Source organism: Bos taurus, chromosome 20 (genome assembly GCF_002263795.3).
Source record: "Bos taurus isolate L1 Dominette 01449 registration number 42190680 breed Hereford chromosome 20, ARS-UCD2.0, whole genome shotgun sequence".
Classification (NCBI taxonomy): Eukaryota; Metazoa; Chordata; class Mammalia; order Artiodactyla; family Bovidae; genus Bos; species Bos taurus.
Genome location: NC_037347.1, coordinates 2,223,729 through 2,249,782, shown reverse-complemented (window position 1 = coordinate 2,249,782; position 26,054 = coordinate 2,223,729). Strand labels below are relative to the sequence as shown.

Genomic DNA, 26,054 nt, shown 5'->3' with positions numbered 1-26,054 from the left:
CCAGGACCTCGTTGGTCTGGAGCAGCCTGAGCCTCTGACTTCCTGTGAGCATCGTAGCCACACCGGTCCATCACGCTGCAGGGAAGGTATGAAAGCCAAACAGAAACCGGTGCCATTCGCCCCTCCATCGGATCATGCGCCCCAAGCAGACTCAGTCTTTCTACTCTCTCTTTCAGAACATGTTTTAAAGGCTTTTTCTTATTCTTAAATTTGGGGGGAAGTAAGTTTCAGCTTAGTGTAACCTTATTCTTCTGGTTCTAAACTATGTGTTTTATTTATTTTTGGAAACGGGGCCTGCAGGGAGGAATGCTCAGAAAGGTGAGAGTTCGAGTCTAGATTGTCTATGAATCTAGGCAGTTGAGATTCCATTTCCTCAACTGGAAAATGAGGGACTTCCCTGGTGGTCCAACAGTTAGGAATCTGCCTTCCAATGCAGGGGGCACGAGTTCAGTCCCTAGTTGGAACTAAGGTCCTACATGCTGCTAAGGTGCAGCCCCCTCAAAAAAGGAAAATGAGCACAGCATCCTTTGTCTGATAATTGAGTGCAACACTGAATGTGAAGTGCTCAGCACAGCCCTTGGTATAGAAAAGATGCTCAGCAAATCTTCACCGTCCGTTTGAGCAAAGGTGTCTCCTTCCTCAGATGATATAGATTCTTCTCTGAGCTCGGAGAACTTCCCACTTCCCTCTTTTTCTCATGAGCAACTTCCCACTTTTCTTTCTTGTGAGCATGGAGGACCATCTTGCTTCCCCTTTTCACTCTGTTAACTGTGCTCTGTCTTAAAAATTTCTGCTATGGATAGTCTACTTTGAACTTTCTTGAATCTACCTGTATAAACTCAGTTCCAGGGGAAAAGCAGTGCCTGGTTGAACCATCCAAGGGCCAAAGGACCAGTTTCCATGACAGTCTACTTCATGGAAGAACCACCAACATTGACAATAGACCTGGCTGGAATAATCCTCCCAGTGTGAGGCAGGCAAATCCCTTGGCCCAGAAATCAGGCTTAATTGGAAATTAAATTGCATCTCCATGCCAACTGCAGGAAGCTTATATCCACAGCTAATTTATCAAGGTGATGCCTTATCTCTGAGAAGCACGTGGGAATAGGGCGGCTACATCAGCAAGGTTACAAGCTTGTATCTGATGAGATGAGCTTTCTTTAAAGTGAAGCTTGAACCCTTCTGGTTCTTCATTTTGGGATTCCTGCCCTTACTGGCTGCCTTCTCTTTGCCAGGCACCATGCCAGGACCTAGAGATGTCGATGCTGCGGGAACCCACACTGAATGCTCACTGCTCTGAGCCAGGGGCAGAAAGACCCCCAAACCACAGTGCTTCACTTAGTTATCCAGAGGTGAGTGTTAAGGAAGGTAGAGAGCATTACAGATAACTTCATGGTTAAGAACCATTGTTTAACACCGATACTAGTAGTTCACAATGGTCAGGGTGACCAGACTCTTCACTAACACCTTTACACCCATTTATTCCATTTATACAATTCTCCAGGCAATGGTAGTAAATAAATACATGATTTCATTATCACCACTTTACTGATGAGGAAACAGGGACCGAGGAAGTACTTAACTTGCCTGAGGTCATTGTCACTCAGTTAATAGGTGGCAGAGCTGGGAATTATTTATTTAGGCTGCACCACACAGCACATGGGATCTTAGTTCCTTGACCAGGAATTGAACCTGAACCCCCTCCACTGGAAGCATGGACTCTTAGCCACTGGAGCATCAGGGAAGTCCCTAGAGCTGGGGTTTAAACTAAGGTCACTTCTTAGTGAAGTCAATGCCTTTAGCCCCTTTGTTTTCCCCAACTATGAGGTTTTTAAAATGTCCACCTATAGAAGGGCTTCCTTGGTGGCTCAGAAGGTAAAGAAACTTCCTGCAATGCAGGAGACCTGGGTTTGATTCCTGGGTTGGGAAGATCCCCTGGAGAAGGGAATGGCAACTCGCTCTAGTAGTCTTGCCTGGAGAAACCATGGACAGAGGAACCTGGCACGCTATAGCCCATAGGGCACAACTGAGAGACTAACATAATAGGAGGGTTGCAAAATTAGTATCTAGGAGATGCATACCCTTCACCTTGGTTCACAAATTATTATCAATATTTTGCTATATTTGTACTCCTTCACTGTGGTTTTTTTTTTTTTTTTTTTTTTGACTCATTTGAGGGTAGTTTCAGGGATATAAAACACAAGTCTGGTTTGGAAACCAGGTGGGGATGAGTGTGGCTGGAGGAGAAGGTTTTTGTGTTGGAGGAGATATGAGCAGGAAGTGGGGTGGGACCAAGTTTGGGGATGCTCTAATACGAAGAGGACAGGCAATGTCATAATGCAGTGAAGACATAACTTTTATTGAAGCTATTGGGAAGAATTAAAAAATTAAAGATGTGTATTCAGTGAATGATGTTTTACGGTCTGATTAAATATACATGCTTATTGAAGACAAAGCAGAGAATATAGTTCTTTTATCAAGAAGAACTTTAAAAAATAACCATGTATCTCAGCTAAAACCCAGGATTTCTGTTTGTGTCTTTTCTGTTGTACTTTTTCTGTCCATGTATCTATTCACAGATTGGAGTCTCATTGTACATAGAGTTTTGTAATCTGATTTTTCACCTGATATTATGTCAATAGCATTTCTGCTTGTTATTAAATAGTCCTCAAAATAATTTTTCAAAGGTTTAATATTATTGCACCAGATGGATGAATCAAAATTTATTTAGCCCACTATTTTTTGACAAGTTGAGATCATCTCCAATTTTTCACTATTGTAATGCAATACCCTTATGCACACCCCTGAATAAAAGTCTTTGTGTACATCTCTGATGATCTGCTTAGAGTAAAATTCCAGAAGTAGGGCTCCTGGGTTAAATGAACCATCTCTTTGTCAGCCCTGGTGTGGAGGAGACAGGAGGGGAGAATCGGGAAGAGATGCGGCCTGCCAGCTGCATCAAAGCAGTGAGACATGATGAGAGCTTGGACTCTGGGGACAGTGCTGAGAACGGAAAGCGTGACAGACAAGAGAACCACAGGGGGAAGATAATCAATGGGACTCAGGGAGCAAGATAACCGAAGGTGCAAATTGGAGATGTGAAAGTTGGACTATAAATAAGGCTGAGTGCAGAAGAATTGATGCTTTTAAACTGTGGTGTTGGAGAAGACTCTTGAGAGTCCCTTGGACTGCAAGGAGATCGAACCAGTCAATCCTAAAGGAAATCAGTCCTGAGTATTCATTGGAAGGACTGACGCCAATACTTTGGCCACCTGATGGAAAGAACTGACTCATTTAAAAGACTCTGATGCTGAGAAAGATTGAGGGCAGGAGGAGAAGGGGATGACAGAGGATGAAACGGTTGGATGGCATCACTGACTCAATGGACGTGAGCTTGGGCTAACTTGGGGAGATGGTGAAGGACAGGGAAGCCTGGCATGCTGCAGTCCATGGGGTCACAAAGAGTCGAACACAGATGAGCTACTGAACAAAAACACACTGGGGACATGTATGGAGAAACAGTGAAGTCAGGAGAGAGAGGTTTGCTTGGCTTTCACGAGTGTTGACTAGAGGCCACAGGAAGACATGCAAATAGAAAGACTTGTGATCTATCCTCCCTTCCTTTCTTCCTTTCTCCATTCCATTGAATTAGGATCACTGGCACCTTGCTAGGGAGAATAAATGTGGACAGAAAGATGGACTCGAGAAGACAGAACACAGAAGCAAAGGCTTTAATGGGTATGCAGGGCAGAGACTACCAGGAAAGGAAAGAAGACTCAGAGGCCTAGGTTCCAGGGCCAGCTTTGCTTCCCACTGCGTTGTCCCCTCCTGAGCATCTCTTCTGCCTGGTGGCCTGCTCAGTTTCTCTGGCCCAGGTGCTGGGAAAGCAGCTACAGCCAGGACAGCCCCTGCCCTTGTGGAGCTGGACTGTCAGTGGAAAAACCAGGCCAGAGACAAAGGAATAAACATGTGACGGAAATGCAGGAGTGCTGTTCAGGAAAATGAGACAGCCTCAGAGGTTAGAATGTGCCGTTGTGTGTAGAAGGAGATGAGGATCTCAGACAGGAAGGGATTTGAATGAAGTGCGGGAGAGAAGAAGAGGAAAGCTGGTGGAGTGTGTCCAGAGAGAGGGCAGAGTGACTGTCAGGACCCGGGGGCTAGGACCTGGTGTTTCAGCAAGAACAGCATGACCTGGTGGTGGGAGGAGAATGTCAGCAGAGTAGGAGGCCAGAAATGCAGGGACAGATCATGCAAAGGCCGTAGGGACTTCCCTGGTGGCCCAGTGGTTGAGAACCTGCCTTTTGATGCAGGGGACGAGGGCTCCATCTCTGGTCAGGCTCAAGTTGCTGGGCAACTGGGTCTACATCCCGCAGCTACGGAGCCTGTGAGCCGCAACGCAGACCCTGCCTGCTGCAGCTAAGGTCTGCTGCACTCAAATAAATAAATACAAATAAAGTCAACCCTTTATTTAAAAAAAAAGGCTATAGACCACAGAAGAAAGTCTGCATTTGACTCTGAACCTGGCAAGAAATCACTGGAGGCAGAGTTGCGAGGAAGCGGATTATGTATTCTAAAAATATGGGAATGGGTGAAGAGCGATGGTTGAACAGATAAAAAAAAAATTATGGTTAATCCCTACTCTAGAGTATTATTCAGCCTTAAAAAGGAATGGAATTCTGACACATTCTACATGGATAAACCTTGAAAACATTATTCTAAGTGAAATAAGCCAAGTGCAAAAGGGCAAATGCTGTGTGACCCCACTTACATGAGGGACTGACAATAACCACATTCATAGCGGAAGTGAAGTGGTGGCCAGGAGCTGGTGGAGGAGGGAAAGGGGCGTCATTGTTGGATGGAGACAGAGCTTCAGTGTGGGAAGACGGAAAGTTCTGTAACTACATGGTGATGACGGCTGTACAACAATGTGAAATGCAATCGATGCCACTGAATCGTACACCTCAAAATGGTAAATTTCATGCTACATATATTTATGACAATACAAAATGTGGGAAAGAATGCTATGTAAAGAATTGTCTGTGGGGCATATTAATTTCCTAGGGCTGCCTTAACAAAATACCACAGACTAGGCAGCTTAAACAATAGGAGTATTTTTCTTTGCGGCTCTGGATGCTGGAAGTCTGAGCCCAAGGTGCTGGCAGAGCTCGTTTCTGGCGAGGCTCTCTCCTCTGCTCGCAGAGGCCGCTGTGTTCTCACCGTGTCTGCACGTGGCCTTTTCGATGCGTGCGTGTCTCTCCTTGTAAGGACACTGGTCTCATCAGATCAGGGCCCCACCTCATTTAACCTGAAATACTTGTTTTAAGTCTTATCTCAAAATATACTAGGTCCCCTGGGTACTCACGAATTCCATTTTGAAAGTGTGTCTGTAAGCCCAGTTTGTAAGTTCAACAAAGTTACCCTAGGTATCCGACTAACACAACTGACTATATAGTACTTTTCCGTAATAGGTTTATAATGCTTTTCACGTCAATAATATTTAAAAAACGAACACAAAAAATAAAGAAAGCATTTTAAATCTTAAGTCGCTAAGTCGTGTCTAGCTTTTGTGACACCGTGGACTGTAGCCCGCCAGACTCCTCTGTCCATGGGATTTTCCAGACAAGACTACCGGAGTGGGTAGCCATTTCCTTCTCCAATCTCAAACTTGATGGTATAGCAACAGCTGGTGCTTCTTAGCAGTAGCCGCTCCATCACTGCTGGTTTTATACTTGCTTCTGAACATCCTGGGCTTGCAATAAAGATGCTGCATTACTGTGCTCTGCACAATATTGTAAAGGACACAGAAGCACCACCACTGGCACAGGACGCACACACGTGACAGTCGTGACACAGGAACTAACTTACACGATGGAACATGCGAACGCGCGTTCACGTCTCAGAAAGCTGGCAACTTGAAGGCTGCTATGCAGGGGACGCACTGTACAGCCTGAACGCAGTTAGGGCCTCGGCACGTGAACGGGGGCGGGGAGCACAAAAAAGTCCATGATGGAGGATGTCGGTGCTGAGGGCTTGGAGGCAGAGAGTGCTTCTTTGGTACTGCATGCGAGCTTCAGAGTCATAGCTCTGGCTTTGTCATCTTGGGTAAAGTAATCAGCCTCTCCCAGCCTCACGGTGGGAATAACTAAAGAAGGTAACTCATAATGCCAGGCTGGATTGACTGCAGGGATCCTTGTAAAACCTTAGCAGACAAATCGCACACAGTGAATGGACAGCAGCCGTTATTATTCCTCATATGGGCCCTGTTGGGTTTGGCAGGACAGGCTGCTGCTTTTCGACGGGTGAGGCCAGGACAGGGTTAATCAACGCAAGGACGGCAGGAGGGTGCTGCAGTCCAATATGCCTCATGGCTGTGGTTTAGGAGTATCCCAAGGCACAGCCGGTTCCCAGCTGATGTTTTCAGATAGCAAGCTGCAAGCCTGGGCTTGGCTTTGCCTGCCAAGCACAGATGGTTTGAAAAATGCCACCCCAACTGGCCCAGGGTTAATCAAAAGATTACAGAAAGAAAATTGGGTAGGCTAACCCCAGCCTCTCAGACACAAGCCTCTGAATCACAACTACCCTTCTGACTCCTGCTCCATTATCTGCCTCTGCTTCTGAAGCACCTCATTCCAGCAAGAAATGGAAACTGGCTGGGCTGGAATTACAATGGGAATGCTTGCTGGGTGGTATTTCTTCTCTTCCCCCTCTGTGCAATCTCAGCTATTGGGCTAGTTCTCCCATATTTTTTGTGGTTGGGCTGGGAAAGGGGAATCTGTGCATGAGGATTTGGGGTGTAGTTGGGGGGCAGTGAGTCACAGATCTCAGGGGAATTCTCCAGAGCTGTGCTGCTTGGGTCAGAATGGAGGCCTTGAAACCTGGGCCACCTCTTTGTTAAGCTGGGAAAGAACCAGTTTTGTCTTTATTACTTTCCTACACCAGATCTGAGTTTCAGAAATGAAGGGAGTGTCATGTAAGGAGTAAAACCGGAACTTGGAGGCAGACAGCCTGATTTCCAAGTCTGGCTGTGTTCCAAGCTGGCTGTGTGACCTGGAGCCAGACACTTCCACTCCTGAAGCCCAGAACTTCTCAGCCGTCAAGAGGGTTAGTGGGAGCTCTCCACCTCCTAGGGTTCTTGTGTGTATTAAATAAAACCGTGTGCAGTGCTCACAGCCATGTCAGGCATAGAGCAGATGCCATGCATAGTGTTACAAGGATTGCTGGGAAATCTTAAAAGTCTAAAACTGGAAGGGGCCTTTGAAACCAGCCACTCCCTCATTTTAGCGATGACGACACTGAGACCCAGAGAAGGGAAGGATCTGGAATCAAACCCAGGCCCAGCTCCCAGTCAGCTGCTCTTTGCAGCTCTAAGACCACGAAGTGGAACTCAATGGCTTTAGGAAGACAGGACCATGCTTAGCATTACATTCATGGCCCTCCTGCCATCATCCCAACAGGAAGAAGGCTTTCTCGTGGAGCGTACAGGGATGGGGCTGACGGTGGTCATAAACATCTTCACTGGTGTCTCTTCCTGGAGTGCGGGCTTCCATTGCATCCAGCTGGCCTGGGGAGCCTGTGTGACCTCCCCTCTGTGCATCTGGCCAGCCACCATGGCCAGGCAGCAAGGGCAATCCCACAGAGCATGCAAGAACCGGGTTGAAGGGGTGGCCAGGCCCTTGGTCTTGCTTGCACTGACCCTTCACCTCATCAAGGTCACTGTGGCTGGTGACTTCTATCAACTTCCTGCACAGAAATTCAGAACAGGAAGATGGGGCATGGGAGGCCTCCACACTAGCCTAATAAAGCCCAGGCCTCAGAAAAGGACTCCAGTCACACTTTCCTGAGTGTTGCTGGGCAGGGAAAGCAGTCAGTCATCATTTATTCAACATCCATCCACAGCTCAAGGCATCACCTAAGGCCCATGCGGCGACTGTGCCTGCTCTCAGAGGGGCAAGGGAATGGTCAATACAAACATAAAACCACTGAATAAAAAGGATAATTTCAGCTGTGGACAAATCCTTGTTTACAAAGATGTAATTGAGAGTGGCTGAGGGTGGAGGTGGCAACTTTGGAGGAGCAGCGCACCTAGAGAAGAGCCGGAAGAAGCCTTGACTCAGGGCTTGTTTCTTTGGCCTCTCCCTCCTTCCTGCCAGCTACAAGTCCAAGGTCTAACCCCAGGAAAGGAAGAGAAGGGTGGGAATGTGCCTTTCCCTGGGCAGCTGTTCTGTGCTTGGTGCCAGGTGTGCCACAGGCACCCTCTCCTCGTAGCCCCACGAGGAGGGAGAGACTGGCCCCATTTTTCACGGGAGGACACAGACTCAAGGTGGGACGTGGCTTGCCCTGGGCTGCCCTGCCAGGCAGAGGCAGGATTCGAAGCCAGGGCTGCCTGGCTCCAGAGCTGTGCGTCCCCAGCGTCTTCCAGCCTTCTGTGGCTGCTTCACCCAACCACATCTGTTCTCACGAATCAACAGTTCTCTGGGACGTGGGACTTACAGTCTGGTGAGAGAGGTAATCCAGCGAAGATTCTGCCACCTGAGCAGAATGGGGAAAGTGAGGGTCACACTGGCGTGGCCAGGGAGCTCCGAACCTCCCAACACTGAGTAAGACCTGATTTGAGCCACTGTGTCTTCATGTTGCAGCCCTCACACCTGCCAGAGGGGCCCACTTCCAGCTACTTTTAATTTGAAACAAACTAGGTGCTCCCCCGTGGTCTTAAAGTTAACAGGATGTCTGTGCAGCAGGGCTGGGATAAGCAGCCTTGAACAAATCCTTCCTGCCTGGTATCGGTGTCATGTGGAACAGAGGCCTGGGGGCCCAGAGAGGGACAGCCTGGGCAGGGGGAGGAGGTCCCACCCTCCTCTCTCCTCTGCTGTGGGACTAAGGGGACCCCAGAGTCCCAATCCCTGAGGAGAGCACCTGGCCAGCAAAATGAATCAGGGAGTGATGGGTCTGCCACAGAGGGACAAGGGTTAAGAGACCTGGAGGCTGGGATGAGGGCTACTGAACAGGGGAGAGCCAAAGCAAGCAACTGCCCACCCTGGCAGGCTCTGGCTTGGGACTGAGGAGGCAGGAATGGACCAGAATGATGGAACTTTCTGCTGATGGCAAGGTACAAACGCTCAGAGGTTGCCAGTTGCAACCAGGGAAGAGGTTGTGTTCACACGGACTCAGTGCTTACCTGCATGGCTGGGACAGCAGACTAGCTCGGACCGGGGATGGTGGGGACCTTAATTTTCCCAGCAAAGATGGGTGCACACAAGTTGAGCTTCTCAGGAGGCAGGTGGTGTCCTCCTTTTGACAGAGGGCACTGTCACATCTCACAGGTTGCAAGATCCCCAGAGTCAAGGTCATTGCTTTCCTAGATAATTCTAGTAAAGAGTCGATGTTTCTATTCTAGTCTGCCTGATGACATAAAACTTGTGTATTTCTCCACTGGCATGACCATGTTTCATACTTGCCCTCTAAGAATGGAGAGCAGTGAGGGAGGGTCCCTCGTGGGTGCAGAGTTGGCCCACCATTCAGTAGGTGCCCAGACCCCAGAGATGATAGCGAGGCCAGGTGGGCACACATGCATCTGTCTCGTTGACCTTGGAGTGTGGGGGTGTTCCCTTTACCCATCAGTGTTCCTTAATCCAGGCCATGCCACATTATGGAATTTGTCCCAACTCCTTGCAAGACAGATGGCTGCCCTGAATTGATTCAGCAGGTACAATCATTTCTGACAAACACACCTACAAAATTAACGAGAAGCTGGGGGAACTTTCCTGGTCACAAGGTGGGGAGCGTGCCTGCAGGGGCATCTTCCTCAGCCCCGGGGACAGGGAAGCACCTGGTCTTGACTCCACTAGAACCCGATCTAATTCCAGCCCTGCTACTCATCGCCAGCTAGGCCACCTGGCTTAGCTAAAGGTCAGTCTCCTTAAATTGTAAAAATGGTTTGAAGTGATTGCAATGCCTACTTCCAGGGTCAGGAGGGACTTGCTCTCAACTCCCTACAAGTGCAGAGTCGCCCCCTTCCCTGCAAGCTGCCAGCCTGTGACTTGTATTATCCTTGTTAAATGAGAAAACAGCCTTTCGTGGTTGATATCGCTATCATCTCCAATGAACAAGGAGGAACTTTGGTTTGGGGAGGTTTTGCAACTCACCCAAATTCACACAGCTGGTGGACCGCAGGGTTGGGACTCCAGCCCAGCCTGCCCGAGGGCAGAGTCCTCCCCAGGTTCAAGGTCAGTTTCTTGAGGCCCATGAACAGCAGTGAAGAGATGGCAAGAGGCACAGCTTGTCTCCAGTGGGTCTGAAGCTGAGCTCCTGCGGTGCAGAGAGAAGTGACCTGGGCCAGGGCAGGAGGGGGAGTTGGGGCTCCAGGTCAAAGTCCTTGAGATAAATCTTACAAGATCAGTACCGGCCCGCTTTTGACCCCGCAGCCACATGGGTGGTCAGGACAACTGAAGCTCTCCCGGATTGGACTCCTACCTCCTGCTTTGCTTTGCCATGTGCGCCTGGGGCGACAAATGGGTTTACAAAATGCAGAAGGAAATGGGCTTAAACCTCCCCAGCCGGAGGGGAGCCTGCACGACCTCTAGCTTCTGCCTCCGAGTCCTGGAGTCTCTGAGCTAGACCTGCGGGGCCGGCTGCACAGGAAGAGGAGGACGCAGGTCCCCCCGAGGCTGGAGCTATGGGACTCCCAGCAGGGAGCTGGGCTTCTGCTAAGATCTTCCTTAGAGCAGGGGAGGGCCTGGCTCTGGGAGGCACACTCGTGGCTCCTGATCAGGGAGTCAGGTGTAAGAAATGTCAGTTTCAGCCCTGGGTGGGCCACAGGAGAGAAAGCTCAGGAGAAGGGAAGCAGCAGAAGTTGCTCTCAGAGTCTGTGCCAGGGGCTCAAGAAACAAGCAGGAAGTGAGACATCCCTGCTGTCAGATGCTCGCAGCCCTGAGAGTACCAGTTAACCACTGCGGGAGCACCATGGAACATTTCCGGGAGATCCATTGCGCAGGAAGCTTTAGGCAGACAATCTTGTGTAATCTTATAAGGAGGACACTTATGATTCCACTTCACAGAGTAGGTAACTGAGGCCAGAGAGAACACGAGGCTCCCCAGCAGAAAGCCCAAGATGTACTAGTCTGGCATCAAATTGCCTTTTCCTCTGCATAATCGGCTTTCAAACTTTTTTTTTTAAGTTAGACACTTGCTGTTAAATATCAATAAAATGCAGTAAGTAAAGCAAATCAAAGTAGAGCCGGAGGGGCAGGAGTGAAGTTGCCAGACACTTGCCCATCCCCACGACTCACACACGACCGCCCCTCTGTTGACAACTGAAAAGCCCTTCCCAAGACACAAAGAAGCTCAGGCAAGGTTCTCAATGATTTGTCTGGCTGGAGGCTTACCCTCTGGCCATAGACTGAGCACCTCTGGGACAGAGGTGTGCACGGTGCTTCCTAGAAACTCAAGCTACTCCAGGTATCACCTCAGGGTGCCGCGTAGCGCTGCTCACTCATTTAGCCCTACTGGTGGTGCACTCACTCTGGGCCGGGCCCTGGATGCCTAACTGGCCACAGTGGTGGGTAAAAATGCACCTGGCCCCTGCCCTCATAGAGCTTAAATGAGGAAGACAGCCTTTAGCTGATGTGTTCCTAAAAGAAAAGACAGATCACATATCGTGATCAAAGCTGTGAAGGAAAAGATCGATGTCAAGGAGGAGGACCTGATCTGTTCACATCTGGAGATCTAGCCATGAGAAATCTAGGCCACCAGCCACTGAGACCACTGGGACTGGGGAGGGCTGACATCAGAGGGAGGTGACATGGGCATTCGTGGGCCCTCCCTGTTCCCCAGTTATTCCCAAGGCAGGCAGAAACGGTAAGCTGCTCCCAGGACCAGCTGGAGGTCCCTGGGAGTCTTACATTCCTCAGTTGCAAAAGGAGTAGAGAGAAATTCTTCTAAAGGTTGGATTATCACAAATCTAGGGCTCAGTGTGATGAATAAGTGAAATCACAATGAAAATCAGAAATCACGATGCAAATGTCACATGTCCACATAGGCTCTACTCTAAATTCACCTAGGGCTGGTCTATACATTAAAAAGACCTTTCTCCACTCCCCTGCTCTAGGCTTGGCTTTCTTGGTTGTTTATTTTAAAAATATTTACCGAACACCTGGGGTGGGCAGAACGCTGGTTTCCCAGCATGTGCCTGGCACAGAGCCAGGGCTGTGTAACCACTCAGGGCTCTCTGTGGAGCCAGGAGCAGCATGCCGCCCCGGTGCCTGCCGTGTCACCTCACACATGGGTCTGCAGAAACTCGGCACGAAGCAGGTCCAGGGAAGTCCAGGCGGCCACTCGGTCCCCAGCGCTGGTCCCACGAGCCCTTTCTGTGTCACACAGATCTCAGTCTCTGGAATTCTGAGTGGAGAGAGGGGGCCATCCTGACCCACCGGCTGGCTGCTCTGCAGAGACTGAGGCTTCAATGAGCTCCCACTGCCAGCGCCAACCTCATTCTGCTGCCCAGCCCCAGTGTGCCTTCTGGACTCGGTTGAGATGCTGCCTTTAGAGGAGCTCTTCACCTGCCCGGGCGTCTGTTCTCTGATGCCTTCCTCCGTCTCAGCACCAGCGTGACGTCCCCATGGTGTCTGCATCTTGTGTCTTTGGTCTGTGTTCCTACCAGTGTGCACGTTTCTTGACAAAGGGCCTGAGCCTTATTCATCCATGTGTCCAGTGTCTTATGAGTGTGGCACAGAACAGGTCTCAATAAATGTTAAATGAATGATTATAGGTAAATATGCAGATGAAAGTATCTTCATGCTCATTTATTCAAATAGCCATCCACCCTCTGTCTTCTATACACACCCTTTTGCACACCCTCTCTCTCCCTGACTGGCCTCACCTGCTCACACTCACCCCTGCTTGCTGCGTTAAGTCCTTCTGAGATCTCTCCCTGCTCTGATGCTGCCTGGAGTGTACAGCCCCGCCTGAAGTCAGATACATGAAAGAATTTGGAAGCCTGGATGGTCTGGGTCCCCTCTGCAGACCCATGACCATCTCAGTCCTTGGCGGCTCCTTCACGTGGGGTCACTGCATCATGCCCCGTAAAGCGAGCCTGTGTCTCAGCTTCCCTGGATCCTTGCAACAAGGCTGGGAGGTAGACGGGTTAGGTTCATTTTACAGATAAGGAAACTGAGGCTCAGAGAGGCTGTGACTTGCGTAAGGAACAAAGCTGGAGTTGAGACCTAGGTTGCCTAAGTCCAGGCCAAAGCTCTTTCCATCGTGTTCTGGGAAGCAGAGACTGGGATAGGATGCCGCTCGCCACCCGTTACCCGCGAGAGCCAGAATCGCCGGCGTGAGAAGAAAGCACTCCATTCGTGTCAGAGGACTGAGTGGGGCCGCTCTGTGCGATCCTCTGAGCCCTTTGCTCTCTCCCCTCACCCCAGTCCACCCTGCCTGGAGCCCCTGGGAATTCTGCTTGGCAGCTGACTCTCAGTTTTGAGTTTTCATTTCACCTGGGGTTCCAGGAGGGGCAGTAACCTGTTTCACAAGTGCAGTGGGGGACAGAACAGGAGCGGCGAAAGGAGCGGAGAAAAGAAATAAGCAGAACCTCACCACCCTTCCTTCTATACCCACCTTACCATGTCAGCAGGCTAGACCTGCCGGGCAGCCTTGACCCAGGTCATCAGAGAGGCTCATACACAGCCTTTATCATCTCTCACTGTCATTTTCAAAACCCCCATCAAGGGCTTGTGGGCCTCGCTCCTTCTCCAAATACCCTGTCCGCTGCTTCCCCCAAGACTCTTTCCCCCTGAACGAAGGGCATGAATATTTAAAGACGTTTTTTCAGCCAGTGCAGTCACATCATGCTGCTGCTCTCTCTTCAAATTTTATCTCCAGAAAGTTTGCCAGAGTGTCTCTGAGTGCCTCACACTCCCTGGTACAGAGTGCGATGAGGGGCCCCAGACACAGGGATGGCCCAGAGACGTTAGCCACCCCTCTGTGTCCTGAGGCTGAATGGCACACAAGGAGCCCTGATTCTGGTCCACAAGTACCCTTCGTGGGCTACCTGGGCAGTCAAACCTGAAGACTCCCTGCCACCCCAGTTCTTGGGGCATGGGCTTACGTAGGAGACACAGAAGGAAAAGGGATCCCAAACCGCAAAGAAATGATGAGCAAAACCCCAGAAACACGAGACCCTGGAACCCAAGAGGAGAAAACTCTCAGCACACCAGACCCAGAGCTAATATAGATCCTGTATTCACCAGTGCACCATGGATTCCAGCCTCGAAGCCACTCCTGCTGGCTCCCTCCAGCGTCTCTGATCTGCAGAATTACTCACAGCCCACCGCATCAAATCTCTCTTTTATCAACAAGACACAACACTCCTCTGTGGATAACTTCTTGAAACTCTAGTCATTCTAAGCCGTTTCCAGTGCTCTGGGAAGGGTCCTGTCCCTCTGCCCGCCTGTAACCAATCAGCCACACACCACCAAATCCATTTCCAAAGTTCCGGGCAATTACAGCCGCTGAGCTCCCTGGCCTGGTGCCCGCCTGCTCAGAGCCAGGACCCAGGTTGTCAGCAACCCCGAAACCCAGCCACCAGTTTCTCCTCCAGCTTCCTCGGAGACCCAGGTGGACCGAAATGCCACGCTTACTGCACCGAGGCACTCGGACCGGCCAGACCACACCAAGATAGAAAACGCGGGTCAAGGCCAGGCTCCCTACCTTTGCTGAGGGTCCCCGTGATGAGCTTAAAGATGGTCTGGGCAAATTTCACGAACCCAAGCTTGCATCTTTTGGAGCAGCCGCTCATGGTGGCAGAGGAAAGGCAGGTTGTGTTGTCAGCGCCCAGAAGGGAGGCACCCACCTTGCGTGCCCTGGAACTTGGAGCCTGCCTGCTCGGATCCTGAGAGATGGATGCACCCCAGAGGCTCCAGGAACAGCACAGCTGCCTCTGCAGTGAGTCCGGCTTCTGCATCCAGAGAGCCCACAGGGCACGGTGTCTGTTCCCTTCCTTCCTCCCGCCAAGCCCCTCCCGCTGTCCCCCCAAGTCCTCGACACGGGAGGACCTCCAGATGCCAGGCTGGGCCAGCACCGGCAGGGCAGAGGGCGCTGCGAGGGGATGGAGGAGGAGAGGGAAGCTGAGCAGAGCAGGGAGGGAGGAGCTGGAGCTCTCCCAGGCTTTGCTGACTGTCTTTCTTACATGGCAGTGGTAATGTAGCAATTAATACCCAAGTCAGAAGGGAGGGGACTGCTACGCAAAAACGCTCCACTCCACAGCCTCCCGGCTCGCTCTCCCGCTCTTTCCTTCCTGGTTAATCTAATAGATCAATTCTCTGAGCTGTGCCTGATTGGGACCTGGGAAGACTCCCCCCACAGCGGGAGATCGCTGCTTAGCGCTCAGTGGAAAGTTTGCAGGCAGCCTCCGAGTGGCCTGGTTTGCATCACGGAGAAGTCGGGCCAAGTGGGGAGCCCCATGGGAGCTGGGCTGTGTGGCTCCCTGGTGCCAGCAGCAGGGGCTGCCAGCCTCCGCAACTCGGAAAGTCATGCCCTTGCTGCCTCCTGGCTCCAGGTGCCTTTTCACCGACACCCCCAACACACGCCCACCCAAAGTCTGCCGTTCAGCTCCAGCTCCCACCCCTGCAGAGCAGGTAAGAGTCTCCTCTCTCATCAGGGCAGCAGAGGAGTGCAAATAGGGCTTTTCTGGATGAAGAAAGTATTCCTCAGAGATGCATAGAGGAATGGCTGAAATTCAAACAATTTGACTACAGTACAATACTCTTAGAAGTAAAACTGCAAGGTAGTCGGCAAATGCGAACTCCAACTATGGCTTAACAAAAAGTCTGGCTGCCGTTCAGTACCATAGACTGTGTGAATTGGACAGAACATAAGGGAACATCTCATCCCACGCTCTAGACATGGCATGAACCTTCCCCATGACACCCCCCCACTTTACTTTCCTTGGTTATTTAAAGGGTTCCCAGGCACCCCACTCCAGTACTCTTGCCTGGAAAACTCCATGGATGGAGGAGCCTGGAAGGCTGAAGTCCATGGGGTCGCTGAGGGTCGGATACGACTGAACGACTTCACTTTCATTTTCCCTTTCATGAATTGGAGAAGGAAATGGCAACCCACTCCAGTGTTCTTGCCTGGAGAATCCCAGGGACGGGGCAGCCTGGTGGGCTGCCGTCTATGGGGTCACACAGAGTCGGACACAACTGAAGTGACTTAGCAGCAGCATGGGCCACCACCATGGGTACCACCCATCAATGCACTGTAGTTTCATTTGAATAGCAGATACAAAATCTACCTAGAGTTGAACTAAGCCACGCCTTGAGAATGTCTTTCTCTTCCTCGCCATCAGCTTGACTATTATCTGCTTCTCTGGGATGTTTGAGAGAACTAGATTGCTTAAGAGCCAGAGAAGGGAGAACACCCATTGATAAAACGCCATATATGCCAGAACTCAAGCTCCATCTTCTGTGAGTCATGGGAAAGTGAATCTTGAAATGAACCTCAGCCCTCAGCGAAGTCACCAACAAATTCCAGAGACAGGCCAGTAGCACAGAGCCTTTCTCCAAACCCAAGTGCCCCTCACTCCTGACTTGCTGGGACAATGTGAATCACACGCATTGCAGGAAAGAGCCTTGGTGGAAAATAGCCCCTGCATTGGATGTCACAGAGCAGGGGTTCCCAGCCCCCAGGCTTAGACAGGACCCAGCCTGCACAGCAGGAGGCAAGCGGTGGGCAAGCAAACAGAGCTTCGTATGTATTTACAGCCACTCCCCATTGCTGGCATTACTGCCTAAGCTCCACCCCCTGTCAGATCAGCTGTAGCATTAGATTCTCACGGAAACATGAACCCTCCTATGAACTGTGTGCATGAGGGATCTTGGTTGCACGGTCGTTTGGAGAATCTAATGCCTGATGATCTGGGGTGGAGCTGAGGTGGTGATGCTAGCGCTGGGGAGTGGCTGCCACCGTCTCCCATCACCCCCAGGAAAACAAGCTCAGGGCTCTCACTGATTCTGCACTATGGTGAGTTGCATAATTATTTCATTATATATCATATTATGATAGTAATTGATATGAAGTTCACAATAAATATAATGCACTTGAATCATCTGGAAACCACTCCCCCTGACCCTCAGTTCAGTTCAGTCGCTCAGTCGTGTCCGACTCTTTGTGACCCCATGAATCGCAGCACGCCAGGCCTCCCTGTCCATCACCATCTCCCAGAGTTCACTCAAACTCACGTCCATTGAGTCAGTGATGCCATCCAGCCATCTCATCCTCTGTCATCCCCTTCTCCTCCTGCCCCCAATCCCTCCCAACATCAGAGTCTTTTCCAATGAGTCAACTCTTCGCATGAGCCAAAGAATTGGAGTTTCAGCTTTAGCATCATTCCTTCCAAAGAACACCTAGGGCTGATCTCCTTTAGAATGGACTGGTTGGATCTCCTTGCAGTCCAAGGGACTCTCAAGAGTCTTCTCCAACACTACAGTTCAAAAGCATCAATTCTTCGGTGCTCAGCCTTCACAGTCCAACTCTCACATCCATACATGACCACTGGAAAAACCATAGCCTTGACTAGACGGACCTTTGTTGGCAAAGTAATGTCTCTGCTTTTCAATATGCTATCTAGATTGGTCATAACTTTTCTTCCAAAGAGTAAGCGTCTTTTAATTTCATGGCTGCAGTCACCATCTGCAGTGATTTTGGAGCCCCCCCAAAATAAAGTCTGACACTGTTTCCCTGACCCTCGGCCTATGGAAAAATTGCCTTCCATGAAACTGGTCCCTGGTGCCAAAAAGGTTGGGGACCACTTGTCATAGACCTTGAAACTGCCTTGTTATTCACTCTGTGTCTTAAAGTGAGGAAGGTCCCAACTAGAATGCGTACGGTATCTGGAGATGTTAATGGCACTTAGTTTTTTGTACACTTGCTCACATATCCAGGACTTAGCAATCTCAGAGTCTGTGGTGTGGAGCTGAGCAGCCAGGATGCAGAAAGCACTGAGGGCCCAGGATGCAGGAAACACTAACCCAGGCGCACCACGCACACACAGCTGGTGCCCTTCTGGGCCTAACAGCGGAGCAGATTCATCATGAGATGTGGAGCCCTCGTCAAGAACCATTCATCCAAGGAATCTGGCTCATTTTGCAGAGTCTTCGATCAGATGGAGACGCAGGGCAGGTTAGTGTGGAAAAGAAGGAGAGAAGAGCTGGGGGTGGAACAGCACCTACTAGGCAAGGAGCTGGCTGAGGGCAGCACCACCTGGGCACCAAAGAAAAGTTAGAGAAAGATTAGAGGAGCATATGGCACCCATCTGATTGCTTTGCCGAGGAGAGTACTGGCCTCTGGATGGAGAATTCACTTCAGAGGACAGGGAACACTCAGCTACGCCCAGCTGTTTCTCTCTTCCATCCCACAGAAGGTGAGGACATTGAAAACTGAGAAGACAAAAAAAAAAAAATCAACCAACCAACCATTAAAAAATAAAGCTGGTGACTTTAATGACATCAGCTGACCCTGAACTTGATCTTTCAGCTGGAAACCTGGCCAGGAATCCTGCTGGAGCAGGGACTCCTGAAAGGCTGTCAGCAGCATCTAACTTACAATGACATGAAACGTTGCTTCAGCTCGGGAATCTGGAACTCCAACCTCTGAACACACAGGAGGAAAGAAGCAACCGTACTTGTTGTTTGAAGAATCAGGACAATCTTATAAACAAGTACCTCATGAGTCCTCCAAGAAAGACAGGTGATGGTTAAGTCGGTGGGTCTTTGCACCAGGTATTTAATCACTCACCTGCTCATTCCACACCTGTATATACTGAAAACATGCTATTACCATGGCCTCAATCCAGGCGCTGAGTATACAGCGGTGGGCAAGACACACCAAGTCCTGGGCCCACTAAGTACCCATTCGCGTGGTGGGAGGACGAACACGGTCAGCCATCGTGTGTACATATAAGACAGTGCTTCAAAGAAAAAGAAAGCTCCTACTTTACGGTGTCATCAAGGAAGCTTTCTCTCTATTAAAATGACGTTTAAAAAGAGATTCCAAACCAGATGTAAAGCTCCCTGGGGTAATAACCAACCATTAGGGCTGAGGAACAGCAAGTGCAAAGGACAAAGACAGACATGAGATTCTAAGGTCGGCAATTCAGCAATTATCAAGCAAGCCAATGAGCCTCAGTTTTTCCTTCTGTAAAATGGGAAGAATAAGTCTTGCCTCCAAAGGTTTGGGGGAGATTTACATGAAAATCAATGTGATTAATTTAGTTTCTGGCATAATAAACCCCTTTGTTAGGGGCAAAGTTCCTTATTGAAGCTCCGACTGCTGCCATTCTTGTTGGTGGGGCCGCCACTCCTGCCCTGTTCCCTAGAGCAACTCCTCACTCTGTAGGCGAAGCTTCATGCTCACTGGGAATCATGGAGCCAGGCGCCGATGCTTAATCTCCCCTAGTAGTAGCTCAGACACTAAGCATTTCAGATCCTCCTCTGAACACAGCAAGGCATCAAGTATCTGACTCCTCAATCTTAGATAAATGACTCAGGCCCAGAGAAGGTCAGCAGCATCTAAAACACCACACAGCAAAATCCCCAGGAAAATGGGCAAGGTGTTTGGTGTGCCAAGCACATCCCCAGCCGAGGAAGGCAGGTTGTGCCCATATTGAACTCATGATGGGAGAGTACAGAGAGGATCCTTCTCTGCTCAAAACACACGCTATTCTGCAAACAAGGAGCAGAAGAGGCCACACAGAATTCAGATGGCATCAGGGAAATTAAACCATCAGCAGGCTTATAATTAGTCAGCCTCCCCCTACAGATGTGCCTTAGCCAAAGGAACTCAGGAAGGTAGTTATCTCTCCACCTGAGATTGTTTATGGGGATCTTCACAGGCTAGTTCCAGGGGGAAGGAGAGGCGGACGGTGGCTCCAGATGGTGTCTGGGCTGGGGAAGGTGCTCTGACCTCTCTGAGTTCAAGGCTGAGACAGGACAAACATGCCGGTCTTTAAAGGGTGGAAAGGCTGTCCTCAAAATGATAATGATGACAGCAGGGCTCGTTGAGTGCCTTCTACATGTGGGGCGACTACTCTAAACACTCACTTTCCGCATAGCTGATCCTTAGAACTCTATTACATTTCCTATTCTACAGGTGAGGAAATGGGCCCAGAGAGGGAAAGTAACTTGTGGATAGTCACAAAGACATCCTGAGTCAAGACCATTTGACTTTAAAATTGTTAGAAAGTTATTTAGTGTCTCATTAGGGTTCAAAATTAAGGCGATTGGCAGTGTGAAGGAAACATGGTTTGCCTGATTATTAAAAGAAAAAAGCAGCTCTTCATTAAAATCATAAAGTCCCCATCCCCGAAGGCATCACAGAGACAGAATGGAGACTTTCGCCCTGGAGGGAATTCCCGCCACCCTGGTCGTGGGGGTGGGAGCCAGGTGGAGAGTAGGCACAGATTCAGTCACAGAGCATCCAGGAGACAAAAGCCACACCAGCTATTTTAACAGAAAGCATTTCCTATAAAGATGTGTTCAGCAGGTGTTGGAGGACAGGAAGGGCAAAGGGAGCCAGTGAGAAACCGCAGAGGTGGTAACTTCAGGAAGCAACTTCTGCTCTAGTGCTGGGTGGGGTAGGGGGCGACCAGGGAAAGCGCTGGGGTTCTCGGGACCTGGAAGTCTGGAGGAGGCACTCCGTGATGGTGAGACTCAGACCTTTGAGGAAGGGGTGCCAGCTGACTGGCACTGGCATCTCTGAGGGGGAGCTATGAGGTTCATTCTGGGAGAGTTCTGGATTCTGGAAGCTGCCACCGCCAGCGGACAGTACTGTTGCCTGGGGACACGGATGGGAGCAGGAACAGACTAGAAGGAATAAACACCCCCTGCCACTTACAGAGTGCAGCCCAGAATCATGCAGCAGGGCAGGGAAGGGAGCCTTGAAGCTGGGGGTCAGCAGCCAGTTGACACAGTCCAGGTACCTTCCCTTCTAAAATTCTAGAACCCCATTAAGTGCCAGGCATCGAGGACGTACCCGCAAATAAGACTACATCCCTTCCCTTGTGGAAATCGCACTTTTGAGGTAGAGCAGGGGAGGGGTGCTTAGAACATAAACAAACAAACAAATTTATAAGGTAGAGAATTTCAGAGCATGAAAATAAAGCAACTAGTGACCGGTGTATGTTTCTCTAATCAGCAGGACTGTCATTGAACAGCCCATAATAGAACAACCACTAAGAGGAAGACAGCAGATTCCACCGGGGTCAGGATCGTCAATAATCACTTGTTTCTCTGTGCTGGGTGTTGTATTTGGATTATCTGGGTTTTGCCACAAATTTATGATGTTGGTAGTGTGATTTATTATACCCATTTTACAGATGGGGAAGTGGAGTCTCAGGCAGACTTGATGGCTCACCCAAGGGGAGGAGGTGGAGCCAAGGGAACTAGTGATTGACTGGAGTCTGGGGAAGGGGAGGGAGTCAAAAGCCACATGTATTTCTAGAAACAATAGCAGGAAATGTACAAAAAGGATGAGTTTTGGGAAATGAAACGGTTACAGAGTCCGTTTGTTTTGGGGAGAGAAGCGTCTAGCTCGTTGATGGAAATGAAAGTGAGGAACTCAGGAGAGAGGGTAGGAGCTAGAATTCTCATAAATAAATGATTTTTCTTGCTGCTTAGGAAGAAAATAAATGTAGCATCCCAGCAGGCCAAAAATATTAGCATTTAAATACAGCCTTACACAGGTGGGGAAAAAGGGCAATTTCCTTAGAATTAAATCAGACTTTTTCTTTCCTCCGAGGCTCAGAAAGGTCCATTCTGCTCAAGTGTGGTCTTCAGAGTGTTGCTCCACGTTCTCAGTGGGACTCCTGTTCTCTCCCCATTTTCATCATGAGAAAATGATGCCTAAGAGTTGATGGAAATTCCTCTGATGTTGGCCGGAAGTCTCTCAGGCTCATTTGCCTCTTGTGTTATCTAGTCTGCAGGGCCTAGTTGGGGACTGGAGGAACCACGGTTTTGCAACGGAGAAGGGGAGTGTGCAGCTGCAGGGGCTTCTAGGGAAAAGATGGGAAGAGACCAAGGGGATCCTTGAAGTTGCCCCTTCTCCATCTGTTGCCACTAAATGCCACCCCTTTGCTACCCCATTGACACATCTTGCCCCAGTGCTGTCTTCCCCTGTCTCCTCCACCCTTGCCCACTATGCTCAGCTGGACTTGGGGCCCCTGTCGTGTGTAATCATGGAAAGAGAAGAGCTAGCTTCAGTTAGACACCAAAGATCCCAGGTGCAGCCTGGCTGTCCCAGGCTGACCACGGATAGCCACGCAAGTCAGGCTCATCAGTCTCACGGCTGCTTCCCCTCTGCCTCCCAGAGCCCAGGAAAGCAGGACACAACTCCACACAGTGCAGCCTCGGGGGCTGGGCTTCCAGTCCAGATGCAGCTGATTCTGGATTCTTCTTTACTCTTACTTTCCTGGATCCGCTGGATCTTATTTTTTGCAAATAACCCGGATGGCTTTTCCCACATTCTTTAGCTCAACAAACCACATCATGGCCTCCCAGGACACGGACGTCACAGGGCGGGAGTCATTGTTGGTTTCTCCCCATCCTCTTTCCCCTCTGTATTATTGGCAGGATTGTTCCTTCCTGAGGCTCCTTGCCTCCTCCCAGCTTCCAGTGACGGCTGACATTCCCCACCAGTCCTTGGCTTGTAGACACATCCCCCTCACCTTGGCCTTGATCTTCATGTGTCTGTGTCTCTGTTTTCTCTTCTTATAAGGACAGGGGTCACTGGTCAATAGTCCCAGGCCATATGAGTGCAGCTTGAATTAGCTGATTACATCTGTAAAGACCCTATTTCCAAATAAATTCACATCCTGAGGTTCCTGGTGGACACTCAGTTTTGGGGGACACTACTCAAGCTTCCCCTCTATCCATGCCAGTTCCAGCTCCATCTAAGCTGTCGCCAGTTCACGTCACTTCTGCTTCCTTAGTATCTCTCCAAGTGGCCCATTTCTCCCAGTGAATCTGCTTAGTCAGCCCCTCATTTACATTCCACTGATGACTTCTCATTGCCTTCAAAATCACACCCACACTGTTCAGCAGTGCTTTCAAGGCTCTCGGAGATTCCACCACTGTTTATCTCTCCAAGCTCATCTCTCCTAGGACGCACGGCTGTATTGATTCGCATACAGGTGTGGAGTCTTTTGTGTGTCTGTCTGTTTGTTTAATGACGGCCTCTCTCCCTGCATGTAAGCAGCTCAGAGAACAGGGAGAGTGGCTCTCTTGTGTGCTTTTCTATCCCATGCCTGACATGCACGGTGAATAAACTCCACGCTCCCTCTGGTCCCAGTACAGTGCTGGGCAGTGCTGAGAACTTCAATGATCCGACAGAAGGACTCCGATCCTGAAGTGACGCTGAGACTTGGGAAGACGGACCAGAGGAGCTGAGCTACCAGGCCAGAGACATAGGGGAAGGGCACTTCGACGGCCCTGATGAGCCGTCTGGCCAGAGGGACCACAGTCCTGGGGCCTTGGAGACACTACTGCTGTGGCTGAGAGGCTGGGGTGGGGGGCACGGTGATCTCTGTCACCTCTAGCCCCCAGTCGTGTCTTTCTTCCACCCTAAACCCTCCTGTAGCCTCCTTGCAAGGTCCAGGGTTAAGCTCTCAGCAGCCTCTCCCTCTCTCACTCCTTTCCAGCTTCACTGGCTCCCTGGCTGTTCCTTACACAGGCCAAGTATGTTTCAGACTCAGAGTGTTTGCGCTGTGCTTCTTCGGCCTGGAACACTGTACTCACACAAAATCATTCTCACCCGATTCCGTTGTTTTGCTCACGTGTCATCTCTGCACAGAGGTCCCTCCAACAACTTTATTGGGAAAGCGCCCCTCCCACCACTGATTCTTTTACTCAGTGGTGGCAGGTTACATCTTCTTTAGGGCACTTGCCCTTTCCCACCTCTGTGTTATATATGCATCCCCCACCAGCCTGCAAGCTCCCACACACACGGCCAGGTCTGTTCTCTTCTGCTCCATCCACAGTGCCAAGGAAGAATCCCCACGGCCCCACTGGTCACAGAGACAAGCTCCCTCTCCTTGGGGTTCTCTAGCTGCCACGCTCTTCTGAATAAATTCACCAGAACATGCTGGAAATTTTGGTCTGGTAGGGATCTTGCCTAGTTTAGAGCACCCACGGATAACATGGGTTTGGAGCCCATGGGACTTGAACTCACCATAATCACTCATTAGGTGTGTGCACTTAGCCAATTATTCCAACTCCCTGAGCCTCTGTTTCCTTATCTTTAAAATAGGCATAATCAGCATCTATTCTGGTGTTAAACAGGAGGGGGCGACTAACTGTCCTGGTTTCGGAGGACTGAGGGACTTCCGAGAATGCAGGTACTTTCAGTGCTGAAACCACAATAGTCTTGGTCACTCCTGGGTCCTGCACAGACAGACAAAAACAATGGCTCAGATGGCGAAGAACCTGCCTGCAATGAAGGAGACCCGGATTCAATCCCTGGGTCAGGAAGATCCCCTGGGGAAAGGAATGGCAACACGCCACTATTCTTGCCTGAGGAATTCCATGGACAGAGGAGCCTGGGGGCTACAGTCCATAGGGTGGCAGAGAGTCAGACAGAACTAAGTGACTAACACTTTAACTTCCTTCAATGAGAGTGCAGAGCCTGTGTTTTTAACCCAAATTCCACACTGTCAGATTTTGGGTCACTTGATTTTATATTTTACTCCATATATTATCACAAATGACCCAAATCCTCTATGGCACCAAGGAGGGTGTCAGAAATAGTAAAGAGGTAATTAGTCGTGGGTGGCCAGTACCCTTTGCCTCTATGACTGCCTCCCTCTCCTATACCAGTTACAGTCCTGTCCTCTCAGATCCACCCATGGAGAATAGAGGGGTTGACCCTGGCAAGACCACAGCCAGACCAAATACCCAGGCTCCTTCTACCTTCAGGCCACCCACCAAGGAAACAGGCAGAAAGGTCACGTGACCAGAACCAAGCAACAAGTCAGACCCGTCCTTCTAGAAACTCATCCAGAGGCAGTGATGGGGGAACGTGGAAGAGAGGCATTTACCAGAAAATGAGTCTCTTGAAAGATTCATCTTCATATTGGTAATTACATCTGTGCCCAGTGGGGCCGGCAGGATCCTGGGAAGCGGCGGACAGGGGGGCATGTGCATCAGTGGGGTGCTGAGCAGGGGCTGTTTCCCATGCTCTGGTAATGCTCACTGCAGATCCCGGAAAACCACCCTTGTCCCTGTGCCCAGAGCCTCAAATGGTGAAAGCAACTCAACTCTTAGAGGAATTCAAGCTCAGTGCCAAGCTGGCATGTTCCCGGAAAGGCAGGAAGCAATGGCATGCCAAAGGGGATGTGAAGGCTTTCGGGAGTGGTTGGTGTTGTTTTTCCCCACCCAGCACATACGCTTGCCCACAGCGGGGAGGGGGGGGCTCGCCCCTTTAACACACACCCCATCCCTCTCCCCTAGGTTACCTTTCCACTGCAGAATGTCAACACCTTCTAGTTTGGCATCGCCCTCGCCTTCTAGTGAGCAAAGCAGAGGTGGACCTTGTCATTTGTCTGAGCCCCCTTTCCTTGTCTGTGACATGGTTGTAAACTAGCTTCCAGATTGGCAATATCCAGGTGAGGAGTAAATAAAACAATACCTGAACAGTTCATTTCTAAATTGAGAATGCGGAGTAGGATCGTGTGATGGGCCTCGTAGCTATGTCACCTTTCGACAAAGGAAAGCTCTTACGTCTCAGTTCTTCCATTCCTCACTCTGTAAAACGAGGCTACCTGTAGCCTATGATTACCGTATTCAGTGAAAAAATGTATACATGGAATGACGGTGAGTCCCACTGCCTAACTTATAAGCTCCATTCACTTCCCTTGACTCTGGCCAAGGGTCTGAGAGCTGGCGTCCCTGGGCTTCAGAGGTTCCAGAGCAGGACAAAGGCCCAGATGCAATGGGTCTGGAGGCATTTCCAGGGCCCTTTTATTTCTGTGGCTTCGGCCTGAGTTGGAAAGTGTATAGGTCCTGCCTCCCCGA

The 26,054-nt window shown here is 50.1% G+C and overlaps 1 protein-coding gene across 2 annotated transcripts in view; it reads right to left on the bottom strand.

Annotated features, from left to right (window-relative positions):
• The window catches only part of KCNIP1 (potassium voltage-gated channel interacting protein 1), a 407,743-nt gene extending 392,567 nt beyond the window's left edge, over positions 1–15,176 (bottom strand). Inside the window, exon 1 of one of the 2 annotated variants that reach the window (XM_005221395.5) lies at positions 14,843–15,176. Coding sequence is in view for 1 of the 2 variants with exons in the window: in XM_005221392.5 (XP_005221449.3) it covers positions 14,701–14,953 (253 nt within the window). In the remaining variant the exon portion in view is untranslated. Of the gene's footprint in view, positions 1–14,700 lie in introns of both variants that reach the window. The other variant, XM_005221392.5, reaches the window with a different exon arrangement.
• Between the last annotated feature and the right edge of the window lie 10,878 nt (positions 15,177–26,054).